The sequence below is a fragment of the Ornithorhynchus anatinus genome, chromosome X1, assembly GCF_004115215.2.
Source record: "Ornithorhynchus anatinus isolate Pmale09 chromosome X1, mOrnAna1.pri.v4, whole genome shotgun sequence".
Lineage (NCBI taxonomy): Eukaryota > Metazoa > Chordata > Mammalia > Monotremata > Ornithorhynchidae > Ornithorhynchus > Ornithorhynchus anatinus.
The window spans coordinates 93766906-93793973 of record NC_041749.1 but is presented as its reverse complement, the minus strand read 5'-3'; the positions used below and the strand labels follow the sequence as shown (position 1 = coordinate 93793973).

The window sequence follows — 27068 nt, the reverse complement described above, 5'->3', positions numbered from 1 at the left end:
TTCCTTCAGGAGGAACACTAAGATATTTTTGAAAGGTACCTCGCAAAGAAAAAAGTCACCCAACCACTGTGATCCCTAGACCTCCTAGAATTGAACCACAATACAAGCAAAAATGTAATTTGTTCTCAAAATTGTGGATCCACATGTAAAAGCAAGATGGGTGTTTTTCAAAAGGGTAGGCTCAGTCAATACCATTGTGATACATTTGGAGAGACAGAAGTTAAAAATGGCTAAGAGAGGGACACGCAGAGATAAAGGGAAATGTTTCTACTTTCCCTTTTTTCCCAATTGGGTGAATGAAGTCCCATGTAATATTATTTAAGGGATGCATGGAATCCAGTTGAAAGTAGTATTTATATTCAGATCTTCAGAGAAAATATGAAATAAAAAAGTCACCATACTCACTGTTGCTATGAAACACAATGTATTTCAATCTTAAATGTTTTTATTTTTATCAACTCAGGTTGTCATTACAGTTTGCCATCTGGTACGTGCATGATTCTACTCATCTAACAGTTTTGTATTGCAATCACGTGTTTGCATAAAATTATTTACTAGTGGATTAAGTAGAGCTGAAACTGTCACACCTCATTATTATTCCTTCAAAAAGTTCATCACCTCTCGTGTGTTTCTTCAGTTGAATTTCATGGTTCTTTGAAAAGACTATTGCCATCATGGCTTCAGTGAAGATATAGTGAAATAAAAATGGTAGAACTGGGTAATGTAGTTCTCCAACCCCTAATTTTGTTATAATGCTGCCTTTGATTACATTTCTTTCCAAACTTAACCACTTACCTGGTTTTCTGCTTTATGAGACACAATAGAAAGATAGTTGCTCAATAGAAAATAAGTGAGCTGCATAACTCTGGACAGTTGTAGACCTTCTAATGGTAAATTGATTTTAAAAGCCCCCAGCCATGGGTGAAAGAGGAGCAGTAATGATGGGGCCAGGATGGAAAACCTTTGTTTGTTTCTTAGTGCTTTTTGTTGTTATACAGCTGGTGTGGCAGTTTTCATGGCAAGAGGTGCAGCTAGATGATAAATAGGAGGACCAGTCAACTCTCAAGCCATAACTGCTGATTTCTAACATGCTAGTAGCAAATGGAAGGCAGATATTAACTAAACTGGCAGAACGACTTGTTCATCCCAAGCGCTTAGTACAGTGCTCTGCACATAGTAAGCGCTCAATAAATACTATTGAATAAATAAATACTATTGAAGTGATTCTAGTGGGTCGAGGTGAGAGAGAAATAGCTGCCTTTCTCATGGTGTGCTTGGCAATACAAGAAAGTAATGTGAGACTTGTTACTTGTTACAAGAATCTTTCAAGCATATAGTACCCAGTGTCCCAGTGAGCTGGAGCTTTTGCTTTCAGTTAGTGCTCTGGATTGTTGGATGCTTTCTTGGAGCAGCTTCCTAGAGTTTGTAGCTTTGTTGAGATAGATTGAGGGTTCTTCCAATCTAGTTCTACCTCTTGAGCAGGGCCCAGGGACTCCAAATACAGTGGCAATTTTTCCTTTGCCATCACTTTGAAATAGAGGTTGAGTTGGCCCCAGACTGTTTGCATCCAGGAGCCTGTTGCATGATGGAATCTTATGTATGTTAATGAAATAAACAATTAGCCAAGTTTCTTCTCTAACTAATGGTCGTATTGAAAAGGCGTAATTTTCTGGCACATTGGAATGGGAACTGTCTGCAGCAGATTATCTTGGTAGAACTTTCAATATGGAAAAAAAGTGAAATCGTATTTGTTTTTCTTTAGGATGAGAGAAGCTGATGTTGCAATTTAATGAATGTAATGAGAATGAAATTCGTATCTAAGACAGTATCTGGGTCAAGAAGTGTTTTAATATTTCTTTTTACATTCATTTGATTTGGTATTAAGACAATATCTACTGGATATTGATTGCAGGTTCTGAAGAATTAGTGGGAAGGGACATATGGTGTGGCCTCAATGGAAGCAAGAAAATATAGGATATAATTAGAGGGATCAAAACAATAAAACTGTCACTCTTAATGGATTTTTATTTTAATTATACTGCAAAATTATATCAGGAAGTCGCCAGTAGTATATGTGGGAGATCTATGCACACTTGTTTAGGCAGAATTTCTAGAGTGTTAAACACTTTTGCGATGTGCTAATCTGTTTCTTTTTTTTGGGGGGGCTTGTTTCTTCATTTGTTCTGATTCTTAACATCACATGATGTTTCCTGTCTCATCTTTCTGAGAGATTCCAACATGTTGCACACAGAGCAGGGTTTTGGAAGAGGAGGGACCTCAGAAGGAAAGGAAAGGTTTGGCATAGCAGTTTGAATGATCGAGGTTTGGTTTAAACAACAGGTCTAGCCAACAGATGAACAACCAGGAATCAGAACGTCAAATACCAGTCCCATTCTTAGATAAGCAAGTGTTCCCATGTTCAGAGGTACCTGAATTGATGAACTGGTTTGTCTATTCCTAACTCACATATCCACCCTTCTAGGTGACAATTTATATTCACTGAAAAAGTTGGAATAAGTTGAATTGTCTCTATCGCAGCCTCTTCTCTAAAAGAATTAAGAATATTATGTGACTATACATTCTATAGATATATTGTACATACCAATATATTTACTTTCCCTATAGACTGCATTCCACCAGTAAGAAAGAGTGTACAAAAATCTGTTACTTGGTACACTATTCCACCTACAGTATAGCTTTTTCCTGATGTCCAAAAGGTAAGAAAAAACTCTAGTTTTTATCTTTATATGTGAATTTTTAAGAAAATGACTATGTCAAAATCATTGGGACCAATAGTTTGACTGCAAAGAAAAACATGAACCTTAAAATTGTGCATGATTACCTCTGAAAGTATTTTTCCTTCAGGCCAAATTTCCAAAGATGATCTCTGTAGGCCTTCTTTTCTGTGTGCTCAGATTGGCATTTGTAATTAATTATACACCAAATGGGATCTCAATTGAGCATTTACCTCTGAAAACAGGGGCAAGGGGCCAAATTCTGGCAGTTAGTGGAAAATGTACATATCCACTAAAGAATTTGCCTTTCTGAACTTTCGCCTCTGAAAGTAAATAGTTTCAACAAAGTATATGATGGTGGTTCTTTTAAATTATTCAATTGTCAAACAGGTGGTTATCCCTACAAACAATTGTTCTGTGGGTTTATCAGTGCTATCAGCAAACCAAGCCTATTGAGATGGACCCTGTTGCAGTGGCAAATATGGTGGTTTGATTTCTTTGGTAAAATAACTGGTAGTTATACATTAATCAATGATTTGTGAGTCTAAAACCTAAGTTTCAGAGCTGTGGCCATTTATTTATAGTATAGAAGTCCATCCATGGCTTTCCACATTAGGCACAAATGTGAGCAATATGACATTCTGTGAAAAGTCTTTAACTTTGGGATTGACATTTCTGGTTCAGAAAAGCAATAAACCAAGCTCTAAATCATTTTCAGCCAAGAAGGTGGAAATGATCAATGAGACTATTGCACTAGTCAAAAGAAGTTTTCCAAAGACTAGCTAGAGCAGGGGCATACTGATCCTGGCTCTCAAAGAATAGAGCTGATATGAGGAATGACAGCTTAACTGAACATGGCAAAATAACAGATCACAGGTTTTAATGTACCCCAGTGGACTGCAGAGAAGACTGTGGATAAAGTCCCATCATCCTGGATATTCAATATAAAGAAGAAAGCTGAATAATTTCTCCTTATATGTGCTCCTAAACATCTAAGGAATCTCTCCAGAGAAGACTTAAGGAGAGAGTGTTCTTTTGCTTTCTGCTTCTGACAAAGAAAAATGATAACATGGGGAACAGCCATGTCCAAAAGCAACTAGCTGATTCAGAGATATGTGGAACTTAAGAAATATTGGAAAACAAGATCATTCAAGAACCATTTAAAGTTTTAAAAAAAGATCCAGCTCTCTTTTTGTTTAAAGCAGACACAAACCTTAGATGGAGATGTTGCCAAGGGAGGAAAAGAAATAAAAGTTTCAAGCGCCGAAGGACCCATCCAGTCAAGTCTGGAGCATTTCCTGGAGGCATTTACAGTGGTGATTCAGCAGAAAGTGGATTTTTCTACCTAGAGAAAGTCAAAGACCCTTATTCTCCCATTCCCAGGCCAGGATAGTCACTCCCCTTCACAGGAGAGACGTGGAAAGGAAGGGGGTGCAGAAGAGGAAGTATTTCAATTTTCACTGCTATTTCACAGATAAATATAAATAATAGAGTTTTTACAAACTGTGAATCACGATGACTGTTGAAAATTAGAAAAACTGTAGTCTCTCCATGTGCTATTGGCTGCTATGAATAACGGATCTCATATGCAGTTTTAAACCATAATGCAAGCAATTCTCTCCATTCCATGTGTCGCCAGTTATAGTAAGAGCTTAATTTTCAAGGATTCAACTAAAGATCATTTTTTCCTGAGCATCTACCCCTATAAAATGTAATTTTTTTTTTCCTCTAGCTTTATCACTTTTCAGTATGTGTTCTTTGACTTTCAAGAGAAGGGAGGCATCCAATTTAGTCATGAAATACATACAGTAATAGTATAGAAATTAATTTGCCAATGATGGAAATAGATTCGATTGGCTAATAATCATTAACAAAGTGGGTCTTAGAAATGATAGCACTGATATCAATTTACTAGGACAATGAATTCTGGAAACATCCCAAGCAGAAATAATAGAAATACAAGGTAAGTAAATAAATTTTAAGTTTGATAATGGATGATAAATAAGACCTCATTTTTGAAGGCTGCAGGGGAAAAAATCACCAAAAACAGTATATTGGCAAACAAATGATGAAAGTGCAAAAATGACTCCTTGGTTATAGCTAGAAACTTCTGGCAATGTATGAAGTCGTTCAACTCAACACATAGCCATTTAGTGTCCTGGTGCAATCATTTTCTTAATGAAATCATAATGGCATAGAAGACTGAATGCCCCTCCCAAACTGACCTCTATACTTAGTTTAGGGGAGCAAATAAAACCCTGGCCATTTTGGCTAAATTATTAGCGGGGTCTTGACACGTTATCATGGATGGCAAAAAGTGGTCATTATTTGGGGTAACCAATGACTTTCTGCTGGGCCCCAAGATATCCCCTATGGCCTTGAAGGAGATAAATCATCCAGGGCAAAAGTTCTCAGTATCAAGCCCACACACCAGAGGCTAGCACTCCACACTCTAATGCCAAAGGCTGCCACTTCAGACTCCCATGATGGTCAGCAGTTCCTTGATAGCTTCAGAGATCTGTAACATTTCAGCCACTGATCATGCCAAACTCCCTCCTCCAGATTTACTGCAACCCAGCATTGTCTCTCTCCACCTCAAGTATGGGCTGGAAACCCAGGACCAGTAGCTCCTCAATTGGGGAGGTGACATGGGCAGGTGTGAGAATTCTCCAGCTCTTTAGAGTTACAGGCAACTTGCTAGTTTCTGAGGAACAGCCCAGAGCTGCACTTCCACAGCTAGAACACACCCCACCCCTTGTCAACAGCAACATTGTCAGCATTAGAGTGCAGATAACTATATTAAGCCCTTGGGGAACATTCAAGGGCAGTACAAGGAGACCCACCTTTAAGGAGTTTACAGTCTATTGAGACAAAGGAGCCATAAATAATCGAAATACAATATAGTTAAGTGTTATATGAATATAGTTAAAAGAGCATGAGAAAGAAATAATAAGCACAGATGAATGAGTACATTTAACAAACTAATAATAAAATAAACAGAGAAGTAGATGAGTGTTGAAATGGCTGAGGAAGAACTTAACTCCTTTGGGATTTATTCTCATTGTAATTTGCTATTTCCCAATTCAAAACTTGGCACTGCTAATAATAAACCAGTTCTCACAATGTCTATATCTATCAATAAGTATAATACGCTTTGGAAAGAACTACAATACATTTAACAGTCCTCTAGTGGTTGATGAAGTAAATGATGTTCTCAAAGTTCCCAATTTTCTACCAAGCAATAAATTTAGGCACTGAATTAGGATAAAAGTTTAACTAAACTTAATTACAACAGATGGAAGGAATTTATTAGGGAAATTTAGGGGGAGATGGGAGAAAGAGAGGGGGATGTGGAGGGGAGAGAAGGAGAGGAAGAGGGAGAGAAAGAGTGTAAAAGTAACAGGTGGCCTGTTCTAGGTCATCCCAGGCCAGTGAAAACTGCAAAGGTTGTGGGGAAAAAAGGAGATTATGGCTTTCTGAATCATTAATGATAATGAAAGTTTATTCTTAAGGATTTTCCCTGCAGAACTGCCACCCCAGGAAAAATCAGCAAGGTTTTTCTCTGAGAATTAGTTTTCACTTAAAAAAAAACCAACTACAAAAAAGCTATGCCCTCTCCTGCCTCCTGAGCTCAACACCACCTGGTTTGATTGAATGCAGGTAGGTGATTCCCAAGTGATTAATAGTAGCAATTCCTCTGCCTATCCCCATATACAACTCCCTTCTCTATTTCCGTCTGTCTCCATTTTTTGACTTTTATTTCTTATCTCTAGCACAAGTTGGAACTATTGACCCTTTTCCCTGGAGGCCCTCACTCCCCCCTCATGCAGACATGAAAGAAATCTCATTGGTTTTAATTCTAGAACATATGGCTCATAAAATTACATCTTCCTGAAGTACTCTGCTCTGAAATACACTCCATACCAAGTTGGGTGCTTGGTTCATATGACTGTGGAGTTGCTAGATTATCTCACAATAAAACTGAAATATTATCTGGAAGAAATTCTGATTACATATTCACATTTACCACCACGACCCCATTTAATTTTTTTAACTATATCTGTAGAACTTATCATGGTTTATTCTCCACTGTTCTCACACGTTCTCACATATCACCTATCCTAAAAACAACAACAACAACAACAACACTTTCTTGACCCCATGGCTCCCTCCAGTTATCGCCCATCTCCCTCCTACCATTCCTCTCCAAACTCTTTGGGACAGTTGCTATACTTGCTACCTCCACTTCCTCTCCAATTCTCTCCTTGATCCCCTTCAATCTGGTTACTGCCCCCCTTAACTCTACAGAAAAGGCCCACTCTAAGGTAACCAATGACCATTTTTTTAGCCAGATCCGACAAAACCTCTACTTAATCCTAATCCTCCTCAAGATGTCAGCTGCTTTTGAGAGTATGGACCACCTCCTTTTTCTGGAAACTTTATCCAACTTTGAGTTCACTGACACTGTCCTCTCCTGGTTTTCCTATCATTTCTCTGACTGCTCCTTCTCAATCTCTTTTGCTGGCTCCTCCCATGCCTCCCACCTTCTGACAGTGGGGGTCCCTCAAGGCTCAGTTCTGGGTCCCCTTTTATTCTCCATCTACAAACACTCCTTTAGAAAACTCATTCACTACTATGGCTTCATGGACATGGATGAGTCCCAAATCTATACCTCCGGCCCTGATCTCTCTCCTTCTCTGCAGTCTCACATTTCCTTCTGTCTTCAAGCCTTCTCTACCTGGATGTCCCACTGATTACTCAAACTAAACATGTCGAAAATATAATTCCTTATCTTCCCACAAAAATACCACTGTCCTTTTTATCTCACGAACTCATAACCTAGGCACTGACCTCCACACATCTCTCTAATATAACCCACTTGTCCATGCTGTCTCCAAATCTTGTTGGTTCTACTTTCACAACATTGCTAAAATCCATCCTTTCCTCTCCATCCAAGCTGCTACTATGCTGATCCAAGCACTTATTCTACCTGTCTTGTCTACTGAATCAGCCTCCTCACTGACCTCCCTACCTCCTGTCTCTTCCCACTCCAACCAATACTACGCTCTGCTGCCAGGGTCATTTTTCTACAAAAACACTCAGTCAACAACTCCTCAAAAACCTCCAGAGGTTGTCCATCCACCTCTGCATCAAACAGAAACTCCTTACCATTGGATTTAAAGCATTCAGTGAACTCATCCCCTCCTACCTTACCTCACTTATTTCCTACTCCAGCCCAGCCCACAAGCTTCACTTGTCTAGTTCCAGCTCACTTGCTATGCACTGATCTTGTCTATCTCACTGCCAGCCCCCTTCCCTTATCCTCCCTCTGGCCTGGAACTTCCTCCCCCTCCATATATGCCAGATCACCATTGATCCCACCTTCAAAGCCTTATTAAGGTCACATCTCTTCTCAGAGGCCTTCCCTCAATAAGCCCTCTTTTCTCCAAATCCCTCTCCCTTCTGAGTTGTCTATACATTTGGATCTGTGCCCTTTGAGGATTTGGCAGTGACCCCACCCTCAGCCCCACATAATGTATGCATATATCTGTAAATTATTTATTTATATCAATGTCTGTCTCACACTCTAGTCTGTAAGTGCACTATAGGCAGGGAATGTGGCTACCAACTTTGTTGGATTGTCCTCTCCCAAGTGCTTAGTTCAGTATTCTGCACACAGCAAGCGCTCAATAAATACCATTGATTGATTGATCATGGCCTACTCTCTTTTCCCCCTTAATAGTTGTCTAAATCAACCCAATTGGCTTCCGAGTGCTGAAAGGGAGCTGTTTTCCAGGGGAATCCACTCCCAGGTTATCAGTCTAAAAATGCTGGTGACATCAACCTTGTCATTGTTGAGAATTCTCAACAGATATGCTCCCTCTGCTTAATAGAACATCGGAGAAGCCATTAATGACCATTTCTGCAAAAGTCATATATTTATAGGAACATGTGTTTCCATTGGTCATATAAATGGCAAACACTCATTCTCTATCTCCTCATTTTAAATGTATATCTGTTATGGGAATAAATCTTTAGCCAAAATGCAATTTTAGATATGGTTTCATTCTTTGCTCTTAAGGGTGTGGGGATAGAGGTGCAATATGGCAGTGGCAAGGGATTGGGGGAGGAGGAAGAGGGAACTTGGGCAAGGATTATTTGATAAAAAATTGCCTCCTCTCAGAATTTGTCACTGTATCAGCCTCCTTAGCTTCAGGGGCATATTTGACTATTTGTGGTCTATTTAATTATTGTTGTATTTGTTTGTTCTTGTTTTTATTAAGCAACTGTGGTATTTGTTAAGCACTTACAATGTGCCAAGCACTGTACCAAGCGTTAGAGTAGATACAAGGGAATCAGGATCCACATGGGGCTCACAGTCAGAGAAGGAAGGAGAACAGCTATTGAATCCCCATTTTGCAGATGAGAGAATTGAGGCACAGAGAAGTTAAGTGACTTGCCCAAGGTCACACAGACAGATGCTCTTTCCATTATGCCACAATGCTTCAATTTTTATTATTGGCATCTAGGCCCTTACTATCTTACCTTTTGTATATTTGACAATGTGTCTCAGCTAAACTCTCCAGTTAGACTGAAAGCTTCTAGAGAGTAGGGCCTGTGTCTACTGCTCCTGTTGCATGTTCCCAAGTGCCTAGGGCTGCACGCTGTACACAACAGATGCTCAATAAATGCTTGGGTGATGAGGAGTAGGAAGAGGCAGGAGGGCCAGTCAGAAGCCCCACTGGGGCTAGAGTTAGGCTGGTTTACCAGCATCCTGGGAAAATCCTGGGGGCCTGAATCAGCCGCGTCTAGCTCTGAGAAGCTATTTACTTGCTCCATCTCCAAGCAAGCAAATAACAACTCAGAGCTAGTTAGAGAAGCATGGTGAAAGGAATTCAAAGAGCTTCTGCTCCTTACACTCTCCACACCCTTCCCCCCTTTTTCCCTTTCCCTCCTACAAAGAGAAGCAATGTGGCTCAGTGGCAAGAGCAGGGGCTTGGGAGTCAGAGAACGTGGGTTCTAATGCTGGCTCTGCCACTTCTCTGTTGTGTGATCTTGGGCAAGCCACTTAACTTCTCTGTGCCTCAGTTACCTCATCTGGAAAATGGGGATTAAGACTGTAAGCCCCATGTGGGACAACCTCATTACCTTGTATCTACCCCAGTACTAAGAACAGTGCCTGGCACATTGAAAGCACTTAACAAATACCATAATTATTATTATTACTACATTCTTATCCCTCTAGACTGTAAGCATGCTATGGGCAGGAACATGTCTGTTGATTTTGTTGTATTGTACTCTCCAAGCACTTAATACAGTGCTCTGAACATAGTTAATTGTTCAATAAATGATTGATTGATTGTTGGTTCTGGTGGCCTTTCTCAGCTAGGTCTTTCCCTGGCTCCTTACTGCTCCACACCACTAGTACCAACCAGCTGGGTCTCTCCCGAACCTTTCTGCTGCTCCTTCATGGAGTGACAGAACAGACTGGTCTTATTCATGGAGAGGTTTCTCATTACCAACATCCTTTATGTGTTAATTTAGTGGATGATCCCTTAAGCACTTTGAAACTCACCCCAGCCTCACAATACATAGGTAAATAGTTTTCTACTCTATTTCCCCTGTTCCTAATCTATTGCAATATGTCTATCTCTGTAGACTATGACAGAGAGCATGACAACTGCTCTCTGGACAAAAGCCATTTCTGAAGAAAGCAGACTTCAGTGAAGTGGATCTATTACCTGTAATCCCCCTAGACTGTACACTCTAGGGCAGGGATTGCATTACAACTCTGTTGAATTGTTCTTTCCCAAGTGCTTAGTGTAGCGCTCTGCACATAGTAAGTTCTCAGTAAATATCATTGATTGATTGATGATATGCCTTACTTTTTCAGTAGAGCACTCTTCTTTTTTTAACCTAGTGAATCTATAACTATTGTCCAGTGGGATTTAAAGTTTTTTCAGAACAAATGCTTGTTAAAACGTGTAGATTATCACTTGAACAGTGGTGGTTTGACATACGTCTGCTTGAGAATAAATAAGAACGAAGTTTTGTTGGCTGAAAATTCTATATGTGATCTTTAACCACTAAAATTGATTGTACTTTAATGAAGGGTTTAAGAAAAATATTTAAAGTCTACAATTAAACAATATTATTTGGGACCTTTTTACTTAGCAAAAAAATCTGTTGTTTGATAGTTTTCAGAGATTTGTAAAGACTCCTGCCTTCTAGATTCCTTGGTCTTAAAGAAGAGTCTTTAATGATCACTGATTTCATCTGAAAGAAAAGTCTAGAATTGTAGTTCTCCATGTAAGCAGCGACATTTCTTCAAAATGGTAATAGGCATCATTTTGCAAGGGCAGAATAATAGAAATTTAGCAGGATTTTTAAAATACTGTATTCATGTACTAACTGCAATGAAATTATGTTGTTTATGTAGTCAGCTAAACAACTGCAAAATGCTCCTAAATTTAAAAGTAAAGTTCTAAGTAATGCCTTTATACTAAAAAAACCCACAGCTTTCTTTAGAAATCACTACACAATTCAATCATTTATAAGGACTGCCAAAAATCATGCTAGCTTACTGAATACCAAAGACATACCTTGTTAACAAAAACTTGCAATCTAAGATTGTTCTACTGGGTGGTTTATTTTTAAAACGCAGTTAAGCCAACATAAATTTTAGATCATGGACTATGAGGTCTTCTGTGAGGCAAGTCACACACCATTTGACACATTGACTTTGTGTTTTCATCAAAGATTCTCAGAAGTCTAAACTTTCTTCCTTATAAATAGAGTCTAACTAGGGGTTATGAAACCTTGGTGTTATCCTTGACTCCTCTATCTCATTCAACCCACATATTAAATCTATCACTAAATCCTGTTGATTCCACCTCATGACATCGCTAAAGTCCACCCTTTCCTCTCCATCCAACCTTGTCTTAATAATGATGATGCTATTTATTAAGCCCTATGTGCCAAGCACTGTTCTAAGTGCTGGGGGAGATAAAAGGTTATCAGGTTGTCCCAGGTGGGGCTCCCAGTCTTAATCCCCATTTTCCAGATAAGGTAATTGAGGCACAGAGAAGTGAAGTGACTTGCCCAAAAACACACAGCTGATAAGTGGAGCTGGAATTAGAACCCACAACCTCTGACTCCCAAGCCCATGCTCTTTCCACTAAGCCACGCTACTTTGTCCAGACATCTCTGACCCATAGTGACTCCATGGACATATTGCTCCCAGAATGCCCCACCTCCATCTACAATCATTCTGGTAGTGTATCCATAGAGTTTTCTTGGAAAATATACAGAAGTGGTTTACAATTGCCTTCTTCCAAACAGTAAACTTGAGTCTCCCCCCTTGACTCTCTCCCATGCAGGTGCTGCCCAGCACAGGCGAGTTTTGACTTGTAGCAGATTGCCTTCCATTCACTAGCCACAGCCCAAGCTAGGAATGTAATGGGTGTGCCTCTGCTTGACTCTCCTTCCTATATCCGAGACAGATAGAGTTCCGGAAATTCTTCAGGTGCAATCCCAAGTGGGGACCATCCAAACTGCTAACACATTAATCCAATCACTTAACCTAGCCCTCCTTGATTACTGTATCGGCCCCCTTGCTGACCACTCTGTCTCCTGTCTCTCTCCATTCCAGTCCATACTTCACTCTGCTGCCCAGATCATTTTTCTACAAAAAAGTTCAGGACCTCTTTCCCCAGTCCTCTGGAAACTACAGTGGTTGCCCATCTACCTCCACATCAAATACTCCTCACCAATGGCTTTAAAACACTCATTCACCTTGCCGCCTTCTACTTGCCGTCACTACTCTCCTACTACAACCCAACCCAATCACTTCACTCCTTTAATGCTAACCTTCTCATTGAACCTCGATCTCGTCTATCTCTCTTCTGAACTCTCACCCACATGCTGCCTCTGGCCTGGAATGCCCTTGACTCTGACAGACAATTACACTCTCACCCTTCAAAGCCTTATTGAAAGCACATCTCTTCCAAGAGACCTTCCCTGACAAAGCCCTACTTTCCTCTTCTCCCTTTCCCTTCTGTGTTGCCCTGATTTGCTCCCTTTATTCATCCCCACTCCACTCATCCCCTCCCCCCAGTCCTACAGTACTTATATACATATCTTTAATATGTCTGTCTCCTCCTCTAGACTGTAAACTTGCTGTGGGCAGGGAATGTGTTTTGTTTATTGCTATATTGTAGTCTCCCAAGCACTTAGTACAGTGATCTGCACGCAGTAAGTACTCAATAAGTATGACTGAATGAATGATTGAATGAATGACAGAATGCAATCACCATATTATAGGAGTACTGGGTGTATCCTCACTTGATATTCAGTCTCCCTCTTTCCACTGTAAGCTTTGGTGGGAAGGGAATTTTTTATGCTATTTGTTACGTGCTTATTATGTGTTAAATACAGTTCTAAGTGCTGGGGTAGATACAAGGAGGTCAGGTTGAATACAATTCCTCTGTCCTGCATGGAGCTCACAGTCTAGGTAGGAGGGAATAGTATTTAATCCCCATTGTACAGATGAGGAAAGTGAGGCACAGAGTAGTTAAGTGACTTTTCCAAGGTCACATAGGAAACAAGTGGCAGAGCTGGGATGAGAACCCAGGTCCTCTGACTCCCAGGCCCATAATCATATCATTAGGCAATACTGCTTCTCAAAAGGGTGGTTCAATTTCCTTTTGATATTGGTACACTATTGCTCAGGTAATTAAATTAATGTTCATACAGCTATTCCTGATATTGTATTTCCATAAATATTTGTCCAGAGTGAAACATTACATTTGTACATAGCTGTCCTTTATATTTGGAGACATCACTGACAGTGAAGTTCACCTATGAATGAGTGTCTGTTTAGCTGAAAAGGCCAATGTGGGACCCACCATCCTGAGCACACTGGGCATACAAAAAGCTCATCCCATGTTGAACTGTATGTTTAATGTTTGCAGTATTTGGCACTAATTTCTCTTTTGCTTCATCTATACACACCAAGTTTTTGCTCAAGGAGAACGACTCCTTTATTGCTGACCTTTATTGTCCTCGGCAATCACCTCCCAATTTTCAGCTGGGACACAGCATTGCTGAAGCATTTTGGGGTTTTTTTTCATTTTTAGTAAGCACTCAATAAATGTCATTGATTGATTTTATTTTAATGTCTGGCTCCACCTGTATACCATATGCTCCTAGTGGACAGGGATCAGGTCTACCAACTCTGTTGCATTGCATTTTCCCAACCACTATGTTCCTTGAACACAGAATCACTCCCAAAATACAACTGGTTGATTGATTGACTATATCCTTAAAGTTTTACCTCTTGCCCTCTTTGTTTTCAGATTTCCCAAAGTCAGTTTTACATACAGCAGCTTACTCTCCTCATATGTCCCACCCAGTAAAGCTGTGTGGAAGTGATCATTGCTTTGCTCCTAGGAGACTAATTATTCATTCATTCATTCAATCATATTTATTGAGCACTTACTATGTGCAGAGCACTGTACTAAGCACTTGGAAAGTACAATTCAGCAACAGATAGAAACAATCCCTGCCCACAACGGGCTCACAGTCTAGAAGGAGGGAGACAGGCATCTAAACAAGTAAAACAAGTAAACGGGCATCAATAGCATCAATCTTATTTATTGAGTGCTTATTGACTGATTATTTTCCAGAACTTCACTGTTTTGTGTTCTCTAAGCTCCTTGAGGGCAGGGACTATGTCTACCAACTGTGTTATATTGTCCTACCCCAAACACTTAAGTACAGTGCTCTGCACACTGAAAGCGCTCAATAAATATCACTTATCGATTGATCACTTGTCTTGCTCTTTGAAATGTGACCTATAAATGACACTGATGGAACAGCCCAAGGAGCCAGATGTGGCACCTGTGCAAGTCTCACAGCAATAGAAAAAGATAGACAGTACTAGAGTTCTGTCGACCTTAGGTTTGGTCTGGAGCCACAAACTGTCCTGCCACCACACCGTTTGATGGTCTCCCAAATCTGTAATTGGTTAGTGGAATCAGTGCAGGACAAACCTAAAGAATTGGCAAAATGAAGTTTAATACTGCATCTTTTTATTCCATGTCAGGAGTCTGTTCAAATGATTCTTTAAAAATATTTATGGGTTCTATAATCACTTTTATTTTTTTATTCAATGGTATTTGTTAAGCACTTACTGCGTGCCAGGCACTGTACTAAGTTCTGAGGTAGATACAAGCTAGTCAGGTTAGGCACAGGTCATGTCCCACATGGGGCTCACAATTTCAATCCTCATTTTACAGATGAGGTAACTGAGGCACAGAGAAGTTAAATGACTTGCTTAAGGTCACACAGGCAGATAAGCAGTGGAGCCGGGATTACTGTTGTATTGTTTAAATTCGCTAATTGTAAGGTAAAAGAACCTCAAAACTAGGGTGTTAAGTATTGTAAATTAGGAAGACTGTATGCAGAAACAACCTTGCTTTCACCTGGACTGTTCTATATTATTAATTCATCAAAGACAAACATTAATATAGACACCTCCAACAAATGCATTTTTGTCTCATCTGTCAATTCTAAAACAGATAATTGATAGCCAGTGAAATGGTATCCAGGGATTTCTATCATCTGTGAAGAATATTTCCCTTGTATTTTTTAATACTTCAGGTTGTGTGTCATGGTTATTTATATTGCTCACACATATTTGGCCTCAATTGAATTTTAGTAATACTCTGAAAGTTTCCCTTACTTCTTCCATTTGCGTATCAGTGAGCTTTGAAAAGTTGAGTCAAGGGATGACTGTGCTGATTGTGCTTCTCACTGAAGGTCAGCTCAGTGAGACACAAATGGAATGAATTCCGATTTCCAGAAAGCAGCATCTGGAGTTTATGAGCTGCTGCTCCTCTGCTACTGCTCCTTGCTGAACCCACCAGTGTTCACATTTTCTGCCATAATACCTGTACCTCTTACAGTGCTCTCAAGTACCCACAAGGTTCGTGATCCCTTAGCTCACAACCGCCAAACTGGGCCAATGTTTCTGTGGCATCTTTCGGCAGTTTCCTTTAGAATATATCTTCTCAGTGTGGAAACAGTGTTGACTGCTTCATTTCTGCCCATAAATTCTAAAGCCTAAGGGCATTACAAACTCTGCTGGTAGGTCATGCTGTACAATGGAACGTGGATGCATTTTTAATGATCTATTCTCTATGATTTAAAGGTAATCTTTTTCTCTTTATGATTCGCATGCATTTTTTTCATTTTTTTTTATGGTGTTCAGGATTAGTTTCAAATTCTCTTTATATCTTTGCCCCATTTCAGAGTAATTGTTAACTTCCTTAGCTTGCTCAAGAGGTGTGAACAGGTCTCATCTATACAAATTTAGCTGGATCAGCCTCCAGCACTTTTGAAGAAGATGGCATCAAGTATCAAGTTTTTGTAAGTGTTTGTTCCAAGTGTCCTCCATGAAACAGTGCATGTGTTACGAATTGCTCTACATTATAATTTGATGAGACTGATTGTGTTGAGCTGTAGCAAGTTTTTCCCATCATCATCATAAGTGGTCATTTCATTCAGAGGAAGGAGGTTTTGGGAATATATATAAACTGGGACCTTGTCTAAGTCTAGAAAAATTTTGAAACTAAGAGCTTCACTAGTTTTATTAGTTTGATTAAACCACTGTAATTTTAGTACCTATTTAATTGCACGTAGTATCCTGTGGTTTCTCTCTCCACTGCCTTATCGCTCTTCTCTGCCCAGATATTTTATTAGCTTTGCCCTTCCTATATTTCCTTAATGTTTTTCTTCTAAGAATCAATTTCATGTTCTTCTTTTCCCTCACCAACCTAGCTCTATTTACCCCTTAGCCTCATTTCTTGCTGAAATTGATAGGAGTATCAGTCACTCAGCAGGTCAGAAATCAGACTCATTCTTGATGAACACAAAGGGAGAACTACAGACTGATGGCAAGTTTAAAGTCATTTTCAAGCCTATGGGGTATGACCAGAATGGTGGGTTAGAGTCAGGTTAGTGTAGAGTTTTGATTAACTCTCGCTGATAAAATAGGCTTGGTTTCATGTGGTTTGAGCAGCTGCAAGTGCCAATTCCTTTTTTGAAGGATAATTTTCATGCCCCTTCCTCTAAAGAAGAAGAATTTTAAACTACCCAAATAGTTTCACAAAAGCAGATCTTGCCAGAGGACTCACACTTTCTGTTTTGGAGGCTCCCAATGTCCGGGAAAATAGGTGGGATGTCTCAGAGTTGGACCTTACCAGAAGTAGAGATGATGATGATGATAATGGTAGTTGTGCTTACAATGGGTCAGGCACTGTTCTAAACTCTGGGAAAGATACAAGATAATCAGGTCAGACACAGTCCCTCTCCCACAAAGGGATCATAAGTTAAATAGGAGACAGCGCCTGGCATTTCACAAAAGTAAGCATTTAACAAATACCATAATTATTATAATTATTATTAGAACAGATATTGAATTGAATCCCCATTTTACAGATGAGGTAACTGAGGCCCAGAGAAGAAAATGACTCACCCAAGGTCACAGAGCAGACAGGTGGTGGAGGCGGTATCAGAACCCAGGTCCTCTGACTCCCAGGCCTGGGCTCTTTCCACTAGGCCATGCAGCTCCTCCAAAAGATCTGCTTCCATGGCCTGTGGATCCTGGGGGATTCAGATTAGGCCTTGCATATCCTCAGTTTTGGATCATCAGGTTCAGTCTGCTTCAGGGTCTAGTTTGATACAAAACCTCCATGGTTTCCCTGGATAGTGACCCTAATTCTCACAGGAGGCACAGGCTTGTTCTGCTCCCCAAAAGGCCCAGAGATGTTCTGCACTCCTGAGCTCCACTTTGAATCACCCCTTGGGAATTTTAAGCAAAATCAAATCCAGCCCCAACCTTATATATTCAGGGAGAATCATATCCTTTTCTGGAACCCCTAGATGCAAAAAGCTGAGCAGGGTTTGGATGCCTATTTCTGACTCCTACTCAGGAATTAGATTTTGCTCACTAAAGAGATAAGGTGCAGCTCACAAAATACATGTGTCATCATATTATGAGTGCTCCAATTTATCAGTCCAATTGAAAAATAAGCAATGAATGCTTGTTATTAAATGGCAAGAAACAACCAACTCTGTTTTCAGTATGAATTTGGGGACTTTGTCATATGTGAGGGAAATGATGGCTAGCTGTTTCTGGCCAGCCATATTATCCTATTAACCAAAGAACTTCTCATGCATGGGTGAAAAAAAACAAAACAGAAACAAGTTTAAATAACTACTAAAAGGGTGACCTTTAAGAGTAAACTAAATCTCAGAGCTGGTGGTCATTAATGTTTGTCTTGGTTGACACATACATGGGGTGTCTTCAGGCAATTCCATACTCAAAATGTGAGTTTTTACAGCCAAAACTTTAGTTTAAAAGTACCTATAAAAATAGAAGGAGATTTCATAGCCTTGCATCATTTTGAAGAACAATTCAAAGCCATACTTATTGCTGATGAAACTCAAAATAAATCATGTGCAAGAATCCTTTAAAAAATATATATCATGGAGAAAAACCTTATATTTTATAGAGCATTCACAACGAGATTGATTTTGGGGAGAAATATAGGAGAAAACTGACTTTGGATTTGGAAACACTCTAATATCTAGAAACTAGTTGATGAAGCTGAGACCTCAAAATGAGAGGTCAATTATATTCATATTTCATCAGTTTCATGTCTTTAACCTGTCAGCACTAAAGGAAGGCTTTTGCAAATTGTTCTACTCACCTACTGTGGTATTAAACTGTTCCATAACAGAAGAGGACCTATGAATAGCCTTTTGTACTCACACACACACACACACACACACACACTTGTCTTTGAAGAAGAAGCATAAGCAGCGTAGCTCAGTGGAAAGAACATGGGCTTGGGAGTCAGAGGTCATGGGTTCGAATCCCATCTCTGCCACTTGGCAGCTGTGTGACTGTGGGCAAGTCCCTTAACTTCTCTGTGCCTCAGTTACCTCATCTGTAAAATGGGGATTAAGACTGTGAGCCTCACGTGGGACAACCTGATTACCCTGTATCTACCCCAGTGCTTAGAACAGTGCTCTGCACATAGTAAGCACTTAACAAATACCAACATTATTATTATTATTATTATTAGGTGAGTTCTTTTGGATGATGCTTTTTCAGGGTTTTACTGCAATCTTCAGGATGGCTTTCTGGGGAATGACCAAATAGAAACAAAGATTTGAGTCCTGTACTGTCCAGAGAGCCATCCTAAAGACAAACACTGAAACCTGGTGCCATGACAGTTCATGACTTTAGACTGTAAACTCACTGTGGGCAGGAAAAATGTCTAATAACTCCGTTGCACTGTACCCTCCTAAGTGCTTAGTATAGTGCTCTGCACAGACTAAGTGCTCAATAAATGTCATCGATTGACTGATAATAATTACAGTATTTATTCAGCAGTTATTAGGTGCCAAGCACTGGGGTAGGTACAAGTCTCTTTCAGTTTGGAACCAAACCCAGAAAGAAGTATCCTTAGAAGCCATCTTATTCTTCCCCAGGAGAATTTGGATTCTCTCAAAGGCAGGTATGGGAAAGACTCTGGTATCTTGTGGATCCCTGGACTGGTTCTGAGCAGTCGACCTAACCTCTTCCATTCATTCATTCAATCATATTTACTGAGTGCTTAACGGTAAGCCTTCAGGATCAATATGTCCCAGGTCAGGCTGAAATATGTATCCTCAGGCCCACACTCTGGTCTTGGCCTATATCCCAAGGGGTAGTCGAGGTGCAGGCAGGCTCCAAGGAGAAGGAACATGGCATTTCACCCTACCATTGATCTGTTGGCCTTCACCATTTTGGGCTTCCAGGGAGTTTCCATTCAAAGAGCGGAATTTAGTGCTTGCTATTTTGCTCAATGGGGAGAAGAAGAAAGAGAAAGGGAGAATATCCATAATCAGCAACAGCAGTGGAATAGCTAGACAGGTTAGATTGGAAAGACAGATGGAAGCCTTTTTCTTCAGAGACAGCTGAGAAAGAAGGGAATGGGGAAGAGGGATAGGAGAGCATTTAGGAGGTGAGAATGGCTCTTGGGGAAGGTCACATCTGATATCCCCTACTTGGCTAACAAATAATGAGATTGCAAATGATTAGGAAGGGAGGAGGTGGGGTCATGGTGGGCTTTCAGGATGGACTTAAAGGTCCTGAAGATGAGGACGAGATTCAGCTCATTGTGGGCAGGGAATGTGTCTGTTTATTGTTATATTGTACCCTCCCAAGCACTTAGTACAGTGCTCTACACACAGTAAGTGCTCAATAAATACTATCGAATAAAGAAGTATCTGAGGAAGATATAGTAGCAGTTCACTGAGAGATTACAGTAAAGCCTTCAGAAAATCTGGCCCAGGGTGTCGGGCCTTTATTCTAGGCTAACAGTAATCATTTTCGGCTGTTATTAGTGAAGATAAACTTCAACTTGGCATTTGAACCATTTTGTTTTAGAGCTTACAGAGCCCCCTGTGTTGAATGTGTCTGTGTATATTTCAAAGCCAGAACTGCCACTGAGCCCTGGACCATCACTGCACGAGCAACTCTTTTACCAAATCCTCACTTTTATGAGGCACTTTGGGGCCCCACAAAATGAGTGCCCCAGATGGGCACCCCTCCTTCTCTTCTTCCTTTTGGAGAGAACAGCACTTCAGACAGGGATGGATTATTAAGCAATCAGTGAGCCCTGGCAATGACATCAAGACTTACATCCTGATGTGAAGACAAACATCCTGGCATTAATATACCCCTCAGAGCATTCTGTTTAAATCCTCCTTCCAAACATTTTCTTCACTTTCCCCAAATTTATCAAGACAAGGTAACCCTACCTTCCCACCAAGCTGCCACTCATATGACCCTCTAAATAGTTTTTTCTAGACAATTTCATTAGCAAGTTCAAATAGGAATATTAAAATTTGCTTAAGCAAGTACATTCTTTTAAAACCAATGAAATGGAATACTCATTTAACCCATTATTCAACTTCTTTCTGTGCCCTAGGAAAATTTGCATTCCCTGAAAATAACACATATGGAAACAAAGAGCTAAATCACAGACATCCATGAAGTCCCATTTTTGTTCTGAGTTAGTTCCTAAATACATTATTAGTAAACTAGTCTCTCTGAGACTGCTACTTTCCTTTCTCAAGTAACTTTATCATTCCTTTTGTTTTCTCCTTTTCCAGGAGTTTTGAAAGAAGATAGAGATTTAACATTTACATTTATCATATGATTTCTTGTACCAATCTTACTGTTGTTCCATGTCCTAATAAACTTTCGTGGTAACAAACAATTCATCTGAGTCTTACATTCTCTCTGGGAGAACTTGAAAAGCCATAAATTATAAAAACCATTAAAGTATGAAGGATCTTGGAATTTTTGTCTTCCACATATTTCTTATTAATCTCCTCATGTCGAGGCCATGATGACTTGATGGAAATGTCTTTAACCTATCGTCCCATCAGAAACTGCATTAAAGCATGATATTTTTTCCTCTCTATATAATGTTTCACAGACTGCTTGTCCTAGTCATAAAAGCATTAAAAACATGATTAATAGGATGTCAGTTCCATTATCTAAAATTATTTTATTTTGTTGCTCAATCATCTTAAAGACACATTAGGACACATTTTCAAAATATCCTTTCTACATTATCACTGAAATTAAATTTCGTGATTCATGCCATGCAGCATAGCTTTAAGTCTGTCTTACAGATGTTTCATACCATATGGTAATGGGTTACTTATGGCTTTGTCTTCAAAGAAGACAAGACAAAAGGCAAATAAGCTTCTCTCTGATAGCTAAGCATTCTTACTGTGAACTTTTTGTACCACTCTTTTAAATACCATAAACTATTTTTCCACTAAGTGGTGTAAGGAGCAGCGTGGCCCAGTAGAAAGATCATGGGCCTGGGAGTCAGAGGACCTGGGTTCTAATTCCGGCTCTGCCATGCATCTGCTGTGTGACCTTGGGCAAGACTCAACTTCTCCATCTCTCAGTTACCTCATCTGTAAATTAGGAATTTGTTACCTGTTCTATTACCCATTTGAATTGTGAGCCCTGTGTGGGGCAGGAACTGCATCTGAACTGATTATCTTCTATCCTCCCCAAAACATAGAATAGTACTTATCACATAGTATGCACTTAATGATTATTGTAATGATTATTACAATGTTCACCAAATTGCTTCATTATGTTGAGACTACTTCCTCAGAGCAGGTTGGGCACGTTTTCAGGATGCCAGACCTCAGGATAGGATTGTAAGGGGATATGACTTTGGGCATTATGGTTTTCCTCCCCATTTCCTATTTTTATTCATTCAATCATATTTATTCAATGCATACTGTGTGCAGAGTGCTGTACTAAGTGATTGGAAGGCACAATTCAGCGATAGAGACAGTCCCTGCCCACAATGAAGAGGGCAGGGGACTAGAAGAGGGGAGACAGACATCAAAACAAGTAAACAGGCATCAGTAGTATCATTTTAAAGAGAAATTTGGATATATACACACCATGAATGAAAAAAATAGAATTATAATTGTAAATATGTACATATATACACAATGCTGTGGGGGAGGGAGGGGGGTAGAGCAAAGGGAGCGAGTTGGGGCTATGGGGAGGGAAGGGGGGGTAGAGGAAAAGGGGGGCTTAGTCTGGGAAGGCCTTCTGGAGGAGATGAGCTTTCAGTAGGGCTTTGAAGGATGGAAGTATGTTAGTTTGGTGGATTTGAGGAGGGAGGGCATTCCAGGCCAGAGATAGGATGAGGGCCAGGGACCAACGCAGGACAGGCGAGAACGAGGCACAGTGAGAAGGTTAGCACCAGAGTGTGCGGGCTGGGATGTAGGCAAAGAGAAGGGAGGTGAGGTAGGAGGGGGCAGGTGATGGAGAGCTTTGAAGCCAAGAGTGAGGAGCTTTTGCTTGATATGGAGGTAGATAGGCAACCACTGGAGATTTTTGAGGAGGGGGGTGACATGCCCAGAACATTTCTGTAGAAAGTTAATCTGGGCAACAGAGTGAAGTATAGACTGAAGTGGACAGAGAGAAGGTTGGGAAATCAGAAAGGATGCCTATGCAGTAATCCATTTGGGATATGATGAGTGATTTTACTAAGGTGGTAGCAATTTGGATGGAGAGGACAGGGCAGACCTTGGGGATGTTGTGAAGGTGAGACCAGCAGGTTTGGGTGACGGATTGGATATGTGGGGTGAATGAGAGATTGGAGTCAAGGATGACATCAAGGTTGCAGTCTTGTGATACGGGAAGGATGGTAGTGCTGTCCACAGTGATGGGAAAGTCAGGGAGAGGACAGGGTTTGTGAGGGAAGTTAAGGAACTCAGTCTAGGACAGGCTTGGACATTCAGGTGGAGATGTCCTGAAAGCAGGAGGAGATGCAAGCCTGGAGGGAGGGAGAGATTTGGGTATCATCCACATAGAGATGGGACTGTAAGCCCGTCAAACAGCAGGGACTGTCTCTATCTGTTGCCGACTTGTTCATTCCAAGCGCTTAGTACAGTGCTCTGCACATAGTAAGCGCTCAATAAATACTATTGAATGAATGAATTGCTGAAGCCGTGGGAGCGAATGAGTTCACCAAGGGAGTGAGTATAAATAGAGAACAGAAGAGGACCCCCTACACTTAGGGGATGGGAGGAGGAGGAGGAGCCCACGAAGGAGACTGAGAATGAAAAGCCAGAGAAATAAGAGGAGAACCAGGAGAGGATGGAATCAGTGAAGCCAAGGTTGGATAACGTGTTGAGGAGAAGGGGATGGTCGATTTTCCCCTAACATACCTGCCTGAAGAAGTTGCTGATATATTTCATTCAACATCACTTCTCACATCTATTAACACCCTCTCCTCTCTCACACTCAGCTGCACTTTTACCTTCCCTAGTAAGCCATGCAGATAAAGGGCAGTAAAGACCAAAGCTCTGGTCCAACATGAGGGTCAGAGAGGCATCCAAGCTCAGGATGGGCTCCAGTCATTCTTTCATTCAACTGTATTAATTGAGCGCTTACTGTGTGCAGAGCACTGTACTAAGCTCTTGGGATAGTACAATACAGTCGAGATGGAGACATGCTCACCAGCCTTCTAAAACAGTGGAGTGCAGAGCCATCTCAGGATGGGGGAAGAGCCAAAGAAAGTTCTAATTTCAGCTCTGCAGCAGACCTGGTAGGTAAACTTGGCCCAGTCATTTAACCTCAGTTTCTTCATCTGTAAAATGGAGCTAATAATACCTGCCTCATCCTACAGGGATATGTTCAATAAATTCCATAATGAACAAAAATGAGACCCTGTGGGTACCACAAAGCACCCAGGGGCAGCTCCAGCTTAAAGTTGATTGATTGATTGATTGATTCATTCATTCATTCATTCATTCATTCAATCGTATTTATTGAGCCCTTACTATGTACAGAGCACCATACTAAGTGCTTGGAATGTACAATTCGGCAACAGATAGAGACAGTCCCTGCCCAGAAATGGGCTCACAGTCTAAACAAAGGAGACAGACAACAAAACAAAGCAAGTAGTCAGGCGTCAATACCATCAAGATAAATAGAATCATAGATATATACACATCATTAGTAAAATAGAGAAATAATATATACAAATATGCACAAATGTTGTGGGGAGGGGAAGGGGGAAGACCAGAGGGAGGGAGTAGCGGGAATGGGTTGGGGAGGAGGGGCAGAGGGAAAGAGAGGGCTCAGTCTGAGAAGGCCTCCTGGAGGAGGAATAATAATGATAGTATTTGTTAAGCGCTTAATATGTTCCAAGCACTGTTCTAAGCACTGGGGGGTGGGGGTGGATAAAAGGTAATCAGGTTGTCCCACTTGGGGCTCACAGTCTTAATCCCCATTTTACAGATAAGGTAACTGAGGCACAGAGAAGTTAAGTGACTTGCCCAAAGTCACACAGCTGACAAGTAGCGGAACTGGGATTCGAACCCATGATCTCTGACTCCCAAGCCCATGTTCTTTCCATTGAGCCACACTGCTTCTCTCTTGATTAAACTAATGGTTCTTAGCCTCCTTCATATGGGTCACTGGGCATGTTTAGAAGCAAGAGAGAAGCATCAACCTTTAGCATTCACTAGTTTTGAGTACTACCATCCCTTATGACCAAATTGATGCCGTCAACACCACCCTCTCTACTGAACTCAACTCACTTCCCCACCTCGATCCCTCTGCCACTCTCACGCCACTAATCCACAGCCCTGATTTACTCCACAGTCAACTTCCTTGGTTCCTGTGCATGAGCTGCAGAGCACTGCTGGTAGAAATCCAGATACGAGGCTAAATTCATCCATTTTAAAATTCATCCTTGGCTGCTTTAACTATGCAGTCTCCTCTGCCCGGCAACAATATTTCTTCATCTTCCTTGACTCCTATGCCTGTTGCCCTCACCAACCCCCATCCCCTGCCTCCCCAATCTCTTACCCTAATGACGAGGCCACATACTTTACTGAGAAAATTGAAACCAACGACAGGCATGATCTCCCTAATATCTTCCCTGCTTCTCTCCAGACCCTCCATCCTCCTTCCACTTCTTCAACTCTCCCTTCTTTCCCAGCAGTATTCATTCAATAGTATTTATTGAGTGCTTACTATGTGCAGAGCACTGTACTAATAATAATAATGTTGATATTTGTTAAGCGCTTACTATGTGCAGAACACTGTTCTAAGCGCTGGGGTAGATACAGGGTAATCAGGTTGTCCCATGTGAGGCTCACAGTTAATCCTCATTTTACAGATGAGGGAACTGAGGCACAGAGAAGTTAAGTGACTTGCCCACAGTCACACAGCTGACAAGTTAAGCACTTGGAATGTACAATTCGGCAACAGATAGAGACAAAGTATCTTTCATCTACTCCGGTTCCTAGTTTGACATAGAAGAAGCAACTTCCACTCCCACCTGTGCATTCTCTGCCCCCAAATATGTTGTTTTTAATGAAACCTTCAAGGGTTTGGTGTGCTTCTCCATTTTCTCCATCAGTCTCTTTCTCTGACAGCAAGCATGTTGATATCAGTTCTACTAGGGAAAACAAAAGGCTCTCAACTTGTGTAGTTTTAGGGGGAAAAAATCTCTAAAACCAAAAATCATCTTCAACTGTTTTATGTTAAAATTATATTCAAATATAATGCTTAAGCCTGAAGCATGCATTCCACTAATGATTTGATATCTTAAACAGCTGTTTTTTTCCAAACTTTGCAGTTTATCTCTGGAGAAGCACATTAAGCTTTTTGAATCTTCATAAATAGTAAACAGTTTTTGTAGCAAATATCTTGTAATATGCAATTTGTTCCTAGTTTTTGGAGGCAAGTTGCAAATTCTGATTAAACATGATAAATCATTATACAGCATCCATTGTATGAAAATACAATTTAGTAAGAAGTACAGTCTTTGGTCTGATGAAAGCATATTAAAGACATCAAAACCAAAGCATCTGTCTCATATTGTTTGAAAGATAGGACACTGAGAAATTTTAAGGACATATAACAGCTGGTGTGAATGTAAGTAGTTTAGGAATGTAATGGAAAAAAATAGAGATCATAGGTTTAGGTGCAAAGCCTGCATCAAAAAGGTGACTTATTTTTTCCCTTCTGAAATGAAAAAGCTTTCTTCATATCCACCACAGATGTTAACAGAACAGAATGTATATGGTATGAAAGTTCAATCAACAAAATCCCTTGGGCATATCTGAAAAGAGAACTTTTTTCTCAGGCAAAAGGAACATGAAATTATTTAGACTATTTTAGGACTGTTGTTCGATGGTAGTGTTAGAAGCTAGCAGTATTTTGACCTGTGACTGGAATTATGCAATAGGTGAGGAAGACTGGGTATTATAGTGTTGATCTTCTGGCAAAATAAATAGACTTTTCAAACCATTTTCTTTAGCAGTATTCCTCCGTGCCATCATAGGCTTAACACAGAAAGTAGAAGGCAGATTTCAACTTCTTTTTAAGGAGCTTTTACCTTATGTAATGTAAAATGCTTAGTAAACTGTGGTGATTTTTTGAAATGAAAGGATCATTTTGATTAACTTTTGAGAACTCTGTCAAGCAAGAAATTCCTTTAATCATGGAGACCGCAGTGCTGGGTTTTTCATTTTCCCTCTCAAAGGCAGGTCCAAGGATAGGCAAACAAAACTTCCTTTACATAGTAGCAATATGGAATAACACTAAAGCACCTTTGGGTAATCATGCAATTTGGACTTTCTGGATAATCAATCAAAATGATGATGTTGATCACTGAGTCTTCATTAAAAAGTAGTAAGTACTCATCTCTG

The 27068-nt window shown here is 40.4% G+C and overlaps 1 protein-coding gene across 2 annotated transcripts in view; it reads left to right on the top strand.

Annotated features, from left to right (window-relative positions):
• Positions 1 to 27068, top strand: part of GRM7 (glutamate metabotropic receptor 7) — a 780988-nt gene that overhangs the window by 707775 nt on the left and 46145 nt on the right. Inside the window, exon 10 of one of the 2 annotated variants that reach the window (XM_029052142.2) lies at positions 2626 to 2717. The exons of the other annotated variant lie outside the window; for it this stretch is intronic. Coding sequence (XP_028907975.1) covers positions 2626 to 2696 — 71 coding nt within the window. The 3' untranslated portion in view covers positions 2697 to 2717. The remainder of the gene's footprint in view (positions 1 to 2625; positions 2718 to 27068) is intronic. 2 annotated transcript variants of the gene reach the window in all.